This window comes from Pongo pygmaeus, chromosome 6, assembly GCF_028885625.2.
Source record: "Pongo pygmaeus isolate AG05252 chromosome 6, NHGRI_mPonPyg2-v2.0_pri, whole genome shotgun sequence".
Classification (NCBI taxonomy): Eukaryota; Metazoa; Chordata; class Mammalia; order Primates; family Hominidae; genus Pongo; species Pongo pygmaeus.
This window is the reverse complement of record NC_072379.2, coordinates 13,673,272-13,686,904: the sequence shown is the minus strand read 5'-3', so window position 1 is coordinate 13,686,904 and position 13,633 is coordinate 13,673,272. Positions and strand designations below refer to the sequence as shown.

The 13,633-nt window shown below is 49.8% G+C and overlaps 1 protein-coding gene across 5 annotated transcripts in view; it reads left to right on the top strand.

Annotated features, from left to right (window-relative positions):
* CLIP2 (CAP-Gly domain containing linker protein 2) overlaps nucleotides 1-13,633 on the top strand; it is a 115,938-nt gene that overhangs the window by 59,045 nt on the left and 43,260 nt on the right. For all 5 annotated transcript variants that reach the window (XM_054495327.2, XM_054495325.2, XM_063668268.1 and 2 more), the window contains 4 exons: nucleotides 6,195-6,319; nucleotides 8,765-8,978; nucleotides 9,635-9,832; nucleotides 12,527-12,630. In XM_054495327.2, the coding sequence (XP_054351302.1) occupies nucleotides 6,195-6,319; nucleotides 8,765-8,978; nucleotides 9,635-9,832; nucleotides 12,527-12,630 (641 nt within the window). The remainder of the gene's footprint in view (nucleotides 1-6,194; nucleotides 6,320-8,764; nucleotides 8,979-9,634; nucleotides 9,833-12,526; nucleotides 12,631-13,633) is intronic.

The following is a 13,633-nucleotide window of genomic DNA, read 5'->3' as shown; positions in this document are numbered from 1 at the left end:
CTGCTCCCTCCACAATGGAGATTACAGGAAACTTCTCTGGAGAAAACAGCTGGTCCTCTGAGAAATAAGAGAAGGTGATACAGGCATTAAATATGAATAAAAACGCTACTGAATATGTGAGTATGAATATTCATGAGCATGAATATTCATGTTGTATAAATATTCAGTGAACAAAAAGCTCTGGGAAATGAAAAATATCACAGAAATAAGAAACTGCACAGAAGTGTTAGAAGATAAAGATAAGAAAATATTTCAGGAACTAGAACAGAAAGGAAACAGCCCGGTGGCGGGGGCTCACACCTGTAATCCCAGCACTTTGGGAGGCCAAGGCGGGCGGATCACTTGAGGTCAGGAGTTCGAGACCAGCCTGGCCAACATGGTGAAACCCCATCTCTACTAAAAATACAAAAACTAGCCGGGCGTGGTGGCAGGCGCCTGTAATCTCAGCTGCTCAGGAGAATGAGGCAGTAGAATTGGGAGGCAGAGGTTACAGTGAGCCGAGATCATGCCATTGCACTCCAGCCTAGGGAACAGAGTGACTCCATCTCAAAAAAAAAACAAAAACAGGAGCCAAAAGAGAAGAACATTAGAGAATCTATTTACAGAAAAGGGGAATGGAGAAAAAGGAGGGGAGAAAATCAAATAATTAACTCAAGAAAATTCCCCAGATTGATAAGGGTGTTTCTTGATTGAAAGGGCCCCTGGGAGCCCGGGACAGTGGATGAATAAAGGCTCACATCAAAGCACCTCATTGTGGCTGGGCAACGTGGCTCATGCCTGTAATCCCAGTGCGTTGGGAGGCTGAGATGGGAGGATCCCTTGAGCCCAGGAATTTGGGATCAGCCTGGGCAACATACTGAGACCCTATCTCTTAAAAAAAGAATGAGGGGGCCGGGTGCGGTGGCTCACGCCTGTAATCCCAGCACTTTGGGAGGCCGAGGCAGGTGAATCACAAGGTCAGGAGATCGAGACCATCCTGGCTAACATGGTGAAACCCCATCTCTACTAAAAATACAAAAAAATTAGCCAGGCGAGGTGGCGGGCGCCTGTAGTCCCAGCTACTTGGGAGGCTGAGGCAGGAGAATGGCATGAACCCAGGAGGCGGAGCTTGCAGTGAGCCAAGATCGCGCCACTGCACTCCAGCCTGGGCAACAGAGGGAGACTCTGTCTCAAAAAAAAAAAAAAAAAAAAAAGTAGCAAGAGAATTCAAAACAGATGTTCACACAAAAACTTGTACAAGTAGGTCAAGCACGATGGCTCATGCCTGTAATCCCAGTACTTTGGGAGGCCAAGGCGGGCAGATCACTTGAGCTCAGGAGTTTGAGACCAGCCTGGGCAACATGGCGAAACCTCGCCTATACAAGAAAAAATTTAAAAAAAACTTATACAAGAATATTCATAGCAACATTATTCATAACAGTGAAAAAGTGGAAACAACCCAATTGTCCATCAGCAGATGAATGGACAAGCACAATGTGTTATGCCCATACCATGGAATACCATTTGGCCACAAAATGAATGAGGTATTGGTCGGGCGTAGTGGCTTACGCCTGTAATCCCAGCACTTTGGGAGGCCGAGGCAGGCGGATAACAAGGTCAAGAGACCGAGACCATCTTGGCCAACATGGAAAAACCCCATCTCTACTAAAAATACAAAAATTAGCTGGGCGTGGTGGCACATGCCTGTAATCCCAGCTACTCGGGAGGCTGAGGCAGGAGAATTGCCTGAACCCGGGAGGCAGAGGTTGCGGTCAGCCGAGATCATGCCACTGCACTCCAGCCTGGCAACAGAGCAAGACTCTGTCTCAAAAAAAAAAAAAAAAAAAAAAAAAATATATATATATATATACACACACATATATATGTAAATAAAAATTAAAAATCAATGGGGTACTGATACCTGCTGCAATATGATTGGACCTCGAAAACATGATGCTAAGTGAAAGAAGCCAAACACAAATGGCCACGTATTGTGTGATTCCATTTCCTTTTGAGATAAAGTCTCACTCTGTCACCCAGGCTGGAGTGCAATGGCATAATCTCGGCTCACTGCAACCTCTGCCTCCCAGGTTCTCCCGTCTTAGCCTCCCGAGTACCTGGGATTACGGGCGTGCACCACCACGCCTGACTAATTTTTCGTATTTTTAGTAGAGATAGGGTTTCACCGTGTTGGCCAGGCTGGTCTCTAGCTCCTGACCTCAAGTGATCCACCTGCGTCGGCCTCCCAAAATGCTGTGATTACAGGCATGAGCCACTGCACCCGGCCGTGTGATTCCATTTCTATGAAGTGTCCAGAAGAGACAAATCTGCAGAGATAGGATAGAAATAGACTAAGGGTTGTCAGCGGCTGTCAGGAAGATGGAACAGGCAGTGATTTCTCCTGGGTATGGGGCTTCTCTTTGGGATGATGGTTCTGGAATTAGTTAGTGGTGATAGTAGTGAATATACTCAAAGCTACTGAATTATGTTTTTATTTTTATTATTTTTTGAGATGGAGTCTCGCTCTGTCACCCAGGCTAGCGTGCAGTGGCACAATCTCAGCTCACTGCAACCTCTGCCTCCTGGGTTCAAGCAATTCTCATGTCTCAGCCTCCCGAGTAGCTGGGATTATAAGCACCCACCACCACGCCTGACTAATTTTTATATTTTTAGTAGAGATGGGGTTTCACCATGTTGCCCAGGCTGGTCTCAAACTTCTGAGCTCAGCTGATCCACCCACCTTGGCCTCCCAAAGTGCTGGGATTACAGGTTTGAGCCACGGTTCCTGGCCTGTATGTTTATTTTTTATTGTTGTATTTTATTTTATTTTTTGTAGAGATGGGGGTCTCACTATATTGCTCAGGCTGGTCTCGAAGTCCTGGCCTCAAGTGATCCTCCTGCCTCAGCTTCCCAAAACACTAGGATTACAGGAATGAGCCACCATCTTTGGCCCTATATGTTTTAAAATGGTTAAAATGGTAAATTTTACATTATGTGAATTTATACCTCCATTAAAAAAAAGAGTGAGCCAGACACAGTGGCTCATGCCTGTAATTCCAGCACTCTGGGAGGCTGAGGAAGGAAGATTGTTTGAGGCCAAGAGTTCAAGACCAGGCTGGGCAACATAGTGAGATCTCATCTCTACTAGAAAATGTTAAAAGTTAGCTAGGTATCATAGTGTGTTCTGTAATCTCAGCTACTTGGGAGGCCAAGGCAGGAGGATCACTTGAACCCAGGAGTTCAGGCTGCAGTGAGCCATGATTGCACCACTGCACTCCAGCATGGGTGACAAAGTGAGAGCCTGTCGAAAGAAGGAAAGAAAGAAAGGAAGGAAGGAAAGAAGGAGAAGGAGGGAGGGAGGGAGGGAGGGAGGAAGGAAGGGAAGGACGGGAAGAAAGAGAGAGAGAAAGAAAAAGAAACAAAGAAAAGAAAGAAAAAAGAAAGAAAAAGAAAGGAAAAGAAAGAAAGAAAGAAAGAGAAAGAGAATAAAATATTTTGGCCAGGCACGGTGGCTCACGCCTGTAATCTGAGGCAAGCACTTTGGGAGGCTGAGGCAAGTGGATTGCTTCAACCCAGAAGTTTGAGACCAGCCTAGGCAATGTGACGAAACCCCATCTCTACAAAAAATACAAAAAAAAAAAAAAAAACAACCCAGGCATGGTGGCCTGTGCCTGTAGTCCTAGCTACTTGGGAGGCTGAAGTGGGAGGATCGCTTGTCCAGGAGGCCAAGGTTGTGGTGAGCCAAGATCACGCCACTGCATTCCAGTGTCAAAAAAAAAAAAAAAAAGAATAAAACATTTTCAGATATAGAAAGCTCGAAAATTTACCTCCTCATGCATCTTTTCTTAGAAAGCTGTGGGAAGATGTGCTTTACTAAAATAAGTAGTAAACCAGCCGGACGTGGTGGCTCATACCTGTAATCCCAGCACTTTGGGAGGCCGAGGCAGGCAGATCACCTGAGGTCAGAAGTGCGAGACCAGCCTGGCCAACACGGTGAAACCCCGTCTCTACTAAAAATGCAAAAATTAGCCGGGCGTGGTGACAAATGCCTATAATCCCAGCTACTCCGGAGGCTGAGGCTGGAGAATCGCTTGAACCTGGGAGGCGGAGGTTTCAGTGAGCCTGGGTTTCACTCCAGCCCGGGTGACAGAGTGAGACTCTGTCTCAAAATAAATAAATAAATAAAATAAAATAAAATAACATAAACTAAAATAAGTAGTAAACCAAGAAAGAAGAGTCAGGGGATCCAGAAAACAGGATCGAGCCCAGGACAGAGGTGAAACGGTTGACAGGAGACTCCAGGCCAATGGCTGCACTCCAGAGAGGCCAGCAGCCAGCCCAGCTGGGAGTGGGTCCCGGGAGAGACATCTTCAGAAAGAACTTGATAAAATTCTCAATGCCTCTGAGCATCTTGGCAGGAGATTTAGACTATTGAAAGAGTTGGGGTTGAATTAGTATTGAGACTATTAAAACTAGGCAGACAGGCCAGGTGCGATGGCTCATACCTGTATCCCAGCACTTTGGGAGGCCAAGGCAGGTGAATCACTTGAGGTCAGGAGTTCGAGACCAGCCTGGCCAACATGGTGAAACCCCATCTTTACTAAAAATACAAAAAAATTCGCCGGGCATGGTGGTGCATGCCTGTAGTCTCAGCTAATCAGGAGGCTGAGGCAGGAGAATCACTTGAACCCGGGAGGCGGAGGTTGCAGTGAGCTGAGGTTGTGCCACTGCACTCCAGCCTGGGTGACAGAGTGAGACTCTGTCTTAAAAACAAAAACAAAAAAACAAAAAAAAACACTAGGCAGACAATCATCAAAGATAGTTATTTATAGGGAAAAAAAATTTCTGGAAAGGAAAAGTAACTGCAGTACATCATCCTCATCTATGAATACTATCTACTTAGTCATAGTACTGCAAGCCTGGAGTCAGATCAAAATTTAGATATGGAATAAAAAAATTAGCTGGGCATGGTGGTGCGCACCGGTAGTCCCAGCTACTCCGGAGGCTGAGGCAGGAGAATCAACACTGTCTCAAATAAAAAAAAAAATTTAGATATGGACCAGGTGTGGTGATTCACACCTATAAATCCCAGCCCTTTGGGAGGCTGAGACAGGAGGATTGCTTGAAGCCTGGAGTTCAAGACCAGCTCAGGCAACATATCAAGACCCTGTGTCTACAAAAAATTTTTAAAAACTTAGCTGGGTGTGGTGGCACAAACCTATTGTCCCAGCTACTCAGGAGGCTGAGGCAGGAGGATTGCTTGAGACCAGGAATTTGAGACCAGCCTGGGCAACATAGCAAGATCCTGTGTCTACAAAAAATTTTTTAAAAACTTAGCTGGGTATGGTGGCACACACCTATAGTCCCAGCTACTCAGGAGGCTGAGGTAGGAGGATTGCTTAAGCCCAAGAGTTTGAGGCTGCAGTGAGCTATGATTGTACCATTGCACTCCAGCCTAGGCAACAGAGCAAGACCCTATCTCAAAAAAAGAAAGAAAGAAAGAAAAAGAAAAACTGCTTTTAGGGTTACCATTTATTGAAGCTCTAGTATATACTAGACACTGTATATACAGTACTTAATTCTCATGAAAACCCCTTTTTTTTTTTGAGTCAGAGTCTCGCCCTGTTACCCAGGCTGGAGTGCGCTGGCACAATCTCGGCTCACTGCAACCTCCACCACCCAGGTTCAAGCAATTCTCCTGCCTAAGCCTCCCTATAACTGGGATTATAGGTACCCACCACCAGGCCCGGCTAATTTTTGTATTTTTAGTAGAGACAGAGTTTCACCATGTTGGGCAGGCTGGTCTTGAACTCCTGACCTCAGGTGATCTGCCCACCTTGGCCTCCCAAAGTGCTGGGATTACAGGCATGAGCCAATGGCCCAGCCCCGAAAACCCTTTTACAGATGAAGATGCTGAGGCTCAGAGAGGTTAGATAACTTGCCTAGGCACACACAGCTTCTAAGTGACAGAGTTTGAATGCAGGTCTGTGTGTCTGTATTCAAAGCCTGTGCCCTTGCCTGTGTCAGCCCTTGGAGGCACTGGTTAACCTGTCTCCATCTCAATCATCCTTAGGTGTCTCTCCCTCCCCACTCCTGGCTCCCGTGTCCTCTGCATGCTGGAAGGGATGGATGGGATAAGCCTGTGCTGGGTGCCCCTGCCATCTCTGCCGCTGCCATTGCATCCTCTAGACCTGAGTCTCCCTGTGTGCTGACAGGTTGGCGGGACGAAGACTGGCGTGGTGCGGTACGTGGGGGAGACAGACTTTGCCAAGGGCGAGTGGTGTGGCGTGGAGCTGGACGAGCCCCTTGGGAAGAATGATGGGGCGGTGGCGGGCACCAGGTATGGTGGGCTTCTTCTGGGGAGTATGGGAGGGGGCTCCTCTCCCCAGGGTGGGCACAGGGGATGGAGATGGGACATTGGAGGAAGCGAGTGTCCAGCATGTAGTGTCAGACACCATAATATAAGTCCTTTCCCATTCCCTCCTTCCCAACAGCCCACTAAGCTGGGTAGTGGGATTATCATCCCATTTTACAGATGAGAGTATGGAGGCCAGAGAGGTCATTGTTCAAGGTCGCATAGTCACAAGCAAGTGTCAAGAGAATCTGTCCCCGTGTTCTCTTCTTTGTATCACTTATGTCTAAGTGGGGTGGGAGCCCTCAAAAAGGAGAGGGAGGCTGGGCGCGGTGGCTCATGCCTGTAATCCCAGCCTTTTGGGAGGCTGAGGCAGGTGGATCACTTGAAATCAGATGTTTGAGACCAGCCTGGCCAACATGGTGAAACCCCGTCTCTACTAAAAATACAAAAAATTAGCTGGGCATGGTGACACACACCTGTAATCCCAGCTACTTGGGTAGCTGAGGCACGAGAGTCACTTGAACTGGGGAGGCGTCGGTTGCAGTGAGCCAAGATCGTACTATTGCACTTCAGCCTGGGTGACAGAGTGAAACTCTGTCTCAAAAAAACTAGCCAGGCACGGTGGCACGCACCTGTAGTCCCAGCTACTTGGGAGGCTGAGACATGAGAATTGCTGGAACCCGGGAGGGGGAGGTTGCAGTGAGCTGAGATCACGCCATTGCATTCCAGCCTGGGCAACAAAGCAAGACTGTCTCAAAAAAAAAAAAATTAAAAATAAAAAGTAAGAAAAAAAGGTGAGGCAGCAGTCCCTGTCATCTGGCATTGGGGTCCCCTGAATGACACATGAAATAATCAGACAGTGCCCAGCGCTATACGGCCAGAGGCAGGCCTCACAGATGGGTTTCAAGTCTCACACCATCTCTGATGAAAAGGAATTGACTGCTGGCGTGTGCTGGGTTAGGAGGGTCTAAGGCTGTGTCTGGGCTCATGTTAGGTGGGGGAGTGTTGTGGTAAGTGGACCATGTCTGTCATGGGTGTGGACTAAGGTGAGGCCACCTGAGTCCCTGTGCAGTCCCTGGACTGGATTCTGGTCTGAGTTCCTGTGCAGTCCCTGGACTGGATTCTGTGGTTGAGACGAGGCTGTGACTGCTCTGAGCAGGAGTGGTCACCATGGCACGGGGGAAGAGCTAGGCTTGGACCGGGCCTTGAAAGAAGGTAGGGTTTCCTTTTGGAAGAGGCTTGAGAGAGGCTATGTTAGGCAGGGGCTGAGAGCACAGTATGAACAAAGACCTGGAGGTGGGAAAAGGCAGAATGGGGCGGCAGTTTCAAGTGAATCAGAAGCTGGATGGGGGCCAGGCATGGTGACTCACATATGTAATCCCAGCAGTTTGGGAGGCTGAGGCTGGAGGATCACTTGAAACCAGCAGTTAAAGACTAGCCTGGACAATATAGCAAAACCCCATCTCTACAAAAGATACAAAAATTAGCTTGGCGTAGTGGCACACACCTGTGGTTTCACCTACCTGGGAGGCTGAAGTGGGAGGATTGCATGAGCCCAGGAGGTTGAGGCTGCAGTGAGCTATGATCGCACGGCTGCACTCCAGCCTGGGTAGCAGAGCCAGACCCTGTCTAGAAAGAAAGAAAAAAACTGGATGGGCCCAGTTCTCGTGGTCCAGTGTGGAAACCGTGACCAGAGAGGTCTTGAGAGAAGACGAGAATCCAGGGTTTCCATAACAATGCTTTGCCTTCCTGTTTGCAAAATGAATGTTTCTTTTGACTCACTTTTGCTTTCAGAATTCAGGGGTGGGTTGGACAGCAGTCCCCATCCCACCCCAAGGTTTCTCTTTCAAGCTTTTGCTTCTCTATGCAGGGACTCTGTGGGCAGAGAGCTGATGGGAATCCTTCATTCTGGGGATGGTCTGAGGGTAGCCTGAGAGTAGATCTGCAGCTGTGGCTGGGGTCTCTGAACAGTCTGTGGGAGCCAAGCTTAGTGGGCGTTGGAGCCCAGCAGACTGGAGGACCAGTCTCAGCTTTGCTGCGTAACCAGCTGTGTGACTGTGGGCAAGTTATTTAACCTCTCTGAGCCTAAATTTTCTCATTTGTGAATGTAGGTAACTTTGGGGGATGGAAATTAGCATTCATTTAAAGAGACTGGCACAAAGTGGGTCCCAGTAATTATTTCCTACTTCCAAGGGTATCCTCATTGGCTGTTCACAGCTGCAGAGACTCTCAGACCCTACTCACCTATATCCTTTTTTTGAGAGTCCTATCTCTCCACCTGGAAGATTTCCACCTTGGAGTGTCTTCCCACATGGGACCCAAGGAGGTGTCTTTCTCTCTTTCTGCCAGGCTCTGAAGAGGCAGAGGAGGCAGGGGAGGCTCCAGGCTTTGGGGCCGTGACAGCAGCTTGGGTCTCTCCTGCTTCCACAGGTACTTCCAGTGCCCACCCAAGTTTGGTCTCTTCGCGCCCATCCACAAAGTGATCCGTATCGGCTTCCCATCTACCAGCCCAGCCAAGGCCAAGAAGACCAAGCGTATGGCCATGGGTGTGTCAGCACTGACCCACAGTCCCAGCAGTTCCTCCATCAGCTCCGTCAGCTCTGTGGCCTCCTCCGTGGGGGGTCGGCCCAGCCGCAGTGGCCTGGTGAGGGTGGGGCTGCAGAAGGGGATTCTCTGGTGTGCGTTTGGGAGGGGTGAGGGTGTACAGAGATCCAGGTGTTCTGGTCTGCCCCTGACTTACTCTAGTTCCAGTTTGGGATTTTTGAACAAAGAAGAAAATGCATATCTTTTAATAGGGAAAATTGAGCCATTTACATTTATTGCTATTTTTATATAACTGATTTATTGGAGCCTAAGCCTTTCTCTGGAAGTTAAGGAGGGTTATACAGATGCAGGGCAGGGAGTTCAGGAAGGTTGGCATCAAACCCTGGATGAAGGGAAAAGAGGATGCTGCTTGGTGGCTATGGGCAGAGGGCATTCTGTCCAAACTCAATCTAGGGTCGGAGGTTCCTCCTGTCCCAGGAAAAAGTGGCCAAAGTGAGGGAGTCAGAGGCTCTGGCTATCAGGAGCTGACTCTCCTGAGATGGGGAGTTTCCTGAATCTCAAACATTAAGATTCCCCGCTGGGTGAGTCAGCAGGGACCAGGATCTCAGAGTACTGGCAGGGGAAGAGCAGGACCCTGGGAGTCAGGGCACTTGGGCTCCCACCTGCTGTGTTGCTGTAGATTAGGCTGGACAGAGCCAGCCTGCCCTGCAGTGCTTCAGATCCCTGAGACCCGCCTGCACCCACACCTTCCTGCAGCTCACGGAGACCTCTTCACGCTATGCCCGTAAGATCTCGGGCACCACGGCCTTGCAGGAGGCACTGAAGGAGAAGCAGCAGCACATTGAACAGCTGCTGGCCGAACGAGACCTGGAACGGGCTGAGGTGGCCAAGGCCACGAGCCACATCTGCGAGGTGGAGAAGGAGATCGCCCTGCTGAAGGCACAGCATGAGCAGGTGAGTGGCAGGTGGGGCTGGGGGCAGAGCTTCTCCAGCCAGCCTCATAGAGTCTCACCCACTCAGAGCGGAGACCCCGGAGGGGGTGGGTGCAGAGAAATATGAAGATAACACAAGCAGTACCCATCCCCCACTTTCCAGAGATAAGCCTCAGTGACCTGGTGAATTTCCTTCCAGTCTTTTCTGCCTGTGTATAAGGATACGTACACCTACTTTCAGAATCTGGTTACAAGCTTGTATATCCTGCTGTTTAATTATTTATTTATGTATTATTTTTCTTTCTTTTTCTTTCTTTCTTTTTTTTTTTTTTTTTTTGACGGTATCTCGCTCTGTTGCTCAGGCTGGGGTGTAGTGGTGCAATCTCGGCTCACTGCAACCTCCACCTCCTCGGTTCAAGCGATTCTCCTGCCTCAGCCTCCTGAGTAGCTGGGATTACAGGCATGCGCCACCATGCCCAGCTAATTTTTGTACTTTTAGTAGAGACGGGGTTTCACCATGTTGGTCAGGCTGGTCTCGAACTCCTGACCTCGTGATCTGCCCGCCTTGGTCTCCCAAAGTGCTGGGATTACAGGTGTGAGCCACTGCAGGGGTTTTTTGTTTTATTTTTTTTGAGACGGAGTCTCACTCTGTTCCCCAGGCTGGAGGGCAGTGGTGTAATCTCAGCTCACTGCAACCTCCACCTCCCAGATTCCAGCGATTCTCCTGCCTCAGCCTCTCAAGTAGTTGGGATTACAGGCACCTGCTACCAAACCAGGCTAATTTTTGTATTTTTAGTAGAGATGGGGTTTCACCATGTTGGTCAGGCTGGTCTGGAATTCCTGACCTCAAGTGATCTGCCTGCCTTGGCCTCCCAAAGTGCTGGGATTACAGGCGTGAGCCACCATGCCCAGCCCTGCTTTTTAATTTTTTTAAAATATTTTTAATATAGGGATGGGATCATGCTGTGTTGGTCAGGCTGGTCTCGAACTCCTGGCCTCAGGCAATCCTTGGCCTTCCAAAGTGCTAGGATTACAGATGTGAGCCACTGCACTTGGCCTAACCTGCTTTTCTTCCCTTGCTACTTACTATACTGCAAGCATTTTCTAGGTCCTGGCAAATTCCTCATCATTCTTTTTTTTTTTTAGAGATAGGGCCTTGCTTTGTTGCCCAGGTTGGAGTGCAGTGATGCCATCATAGCTCCACTCCTGGGTTCAAGTGATCCTCCCACCTCAGCCCCCTGAGTGGCTGGGACTATAGGTGCATGCTACCACATCCAGCTAAATTTTGTATTTTTTTGTGGAGACGGAGTCTTGCTATGTTGCCCAGGCTGGTCTGAAACTCCTGGCCTCAAGTGACCCTCCCACCTTGGTCTCTCAAAGCACTGCGATTATAGGCATGAGCCACCGTGCCCCGCCTCTTCCCCGTCTTGATGTCTGCATTGCCGTCTATTACAGGATTTGTCCTTACTGACATCTGACGTGACTAGTCCCCTCTTGTTTAGATTATTTCCAATTTTTCACTTTTTTTGAGACAGAGTCTCGCTCTGTCACCCGGGCTGGAGTGCAGTAATACGATCTTGACTCACTGCACCCTCTGCCTCCTGGATTCAAGCAATTCTCCTGCCCCAGCCTCCTTAGTAGCTGGGACTACAGGTGTGCGCCATCACGCCCAGCTAATCTAATTTTTGTATTTTTAGTAGAGAAGAGGTTTCACCATGTTGGCCAGGCTGGTCTTGAACTCCTGGCCTCAAGTGATCAGCCCTCCTCGGCCTCCCAGTGTACTGGGATTACATGTGTGAGCCACCGTGCCCGGCCAATTTTTCACTCTTTCTACATATCACTGCAGTAAACTTTTTTTTTTTAATGTATGACTGTCTACATTTCAGGTTTCTTTTTTTTGTTTTGTTTTTTGAGGTGGAGTCTCGCTCTGTCGCCCAGGCTGGAGTGCAGTGGTGTGATCTCGGCTCACTGCAAGCTCCGCCTCCCGGGTTCACGCCATTCTCCTGCCTCAGCCTCCCGAGTAGCTGGGACTACAGGAGCCCGCCACCACGCCCAGCTAATGTTTTTTGTATTTTTAGTAGAGATGGGGTTTCACTGTGTTAGCCAGGATGGTCTCAATCTCCTGACCTTGTGATCCGCCCGCCTTGGCCTCCCAAAGTGCTGAGATTATAGGTGGGAGCCACCGCACCCAGCCCATTTCAGATTATTTTTTTGAGCAGATTCTAGGGTTGAATTTCAGGGAAGTGACTCCTTGCCCCAACCCTTGGGGCTGCTGCTATCTCGTGTCTGGTTTTTTCTCTGATGTTTGTCTCCCGTGGGAGAGCTCCCTCCTGGGCCTCTGTCCCCATCTGGGGTCTGGCTTGTCCCTCCTTGGATGCCAGGATCAATAAGGCCAAGTTCTTGGCTGTGCTTTGATGGGGCACAGACAAGACAGCAGGTTTGCAAGATAACAGGTCTTAGGCTCTTGTGGGTTGAGGGGGAGTGGCAGGTACTGAGGGCAGGTGGGCCTAAGGGTCCTGCCTCTGCCTCTCTTGTTCCTGCTGGGTCCCCTCCTTCACACCTAGGCCCACTGTGCATGCCCGGCAGGTGCCAGCAGGGAAGTCAGCGTGACTGGGGTTCCAGGCCCGGCTCCTTGCCTGTCTCCCACCACACCACCAACCTGGACCCCATACCCCAGAGCATGCTGACCCTGTCCTGGCCTTCCTTGTGGGCCCAGTATGTTGCAGAAGCTGAGGAAAAGCTGCAGCGAGCCCGGCTGCTGGTGGATTGCGTGCGGAAAGAGAAGGTGGACCTGTCCAACCAGCTGGAGGAGGAGAGGAGGTACGTGCTGGCCCACCCTCGCCCTGGGAGGACGTTCTCCCTGAATCCCCTTAAGGAGGATGAGGAAGAGGGCAGGCTTGGGAATAGCAGACCCAGGTTCCAGTCTTGCCCCTGTCACTGCCTCTGGCTGTGTCACCCTGGACTGGTGACATTAGCTCTTGGACCTCAGTCTTCCCATCTGTAAAGTGAGGTGCTGGTCCTGTCTTCTGCAGGCAGCTGGGAAAACTCTTCATATAACTGGAGTAAAGCACCCAGCACGGTGCTGGGCACAGAGGGACACCACATTTTTAAAAATTTTTTTGAAATAGGGTCTCACTCTGTCACCCAGGCTGGAGTACAGAGCCACAATCACAGCTCACTGCAGCCTTGACCTCCCGGGTTCAAGCGATCCTCCCATCTCAGCCTCCTGGGTAGCTGGGACCACAGACGTCCCCCACCACGCCTGGTTAATTTTTGTATTTTTTGTAGAGATGGGGTTTTGGCACGTTGGCCAGGCTAGTCTCGAACTCCTGACCTCAGGCTATTCACCCGCCTCGGCCTCCCAAAGTGCAGGCATGAACCGTTGCGCCTGGCCTTGGAACACCACATTTGTTCATTGCATAGAGTTCATTGTTCCTGCACTCTCCAGCAGAATATTGAGAAGAGGAATAGGCTGGGGGCAGTGGAAGGGAGGTTGGTTATCACACCAGGTGTCCCTGGGGAGCCATGCTCCAGGAAGAAGGCTGAATGCCCCACCCCTCCACCATGAGCCAGTTCACACTTACAGTGTGCCCCTCCCCAACCCTGGACTGAGACCCGTGAGTGGAGCTCACAGCTCCTGTCCTGGGACTCCATTTCCTTTTTTTTCCCTCCCTCCCTCCCTCCCTTCCTTCTTCCCTTCCTCCCTTCCTTCTTCCTTCCTTCCTTCCCTCCCTTCTTTCTTTCTTTTAGACAGAGTCTTGTTCTTGTTGCCCAGGCTGGAGTACAATGGTGCGATCTCGGCTCACTGCAATCTCCACCTCCC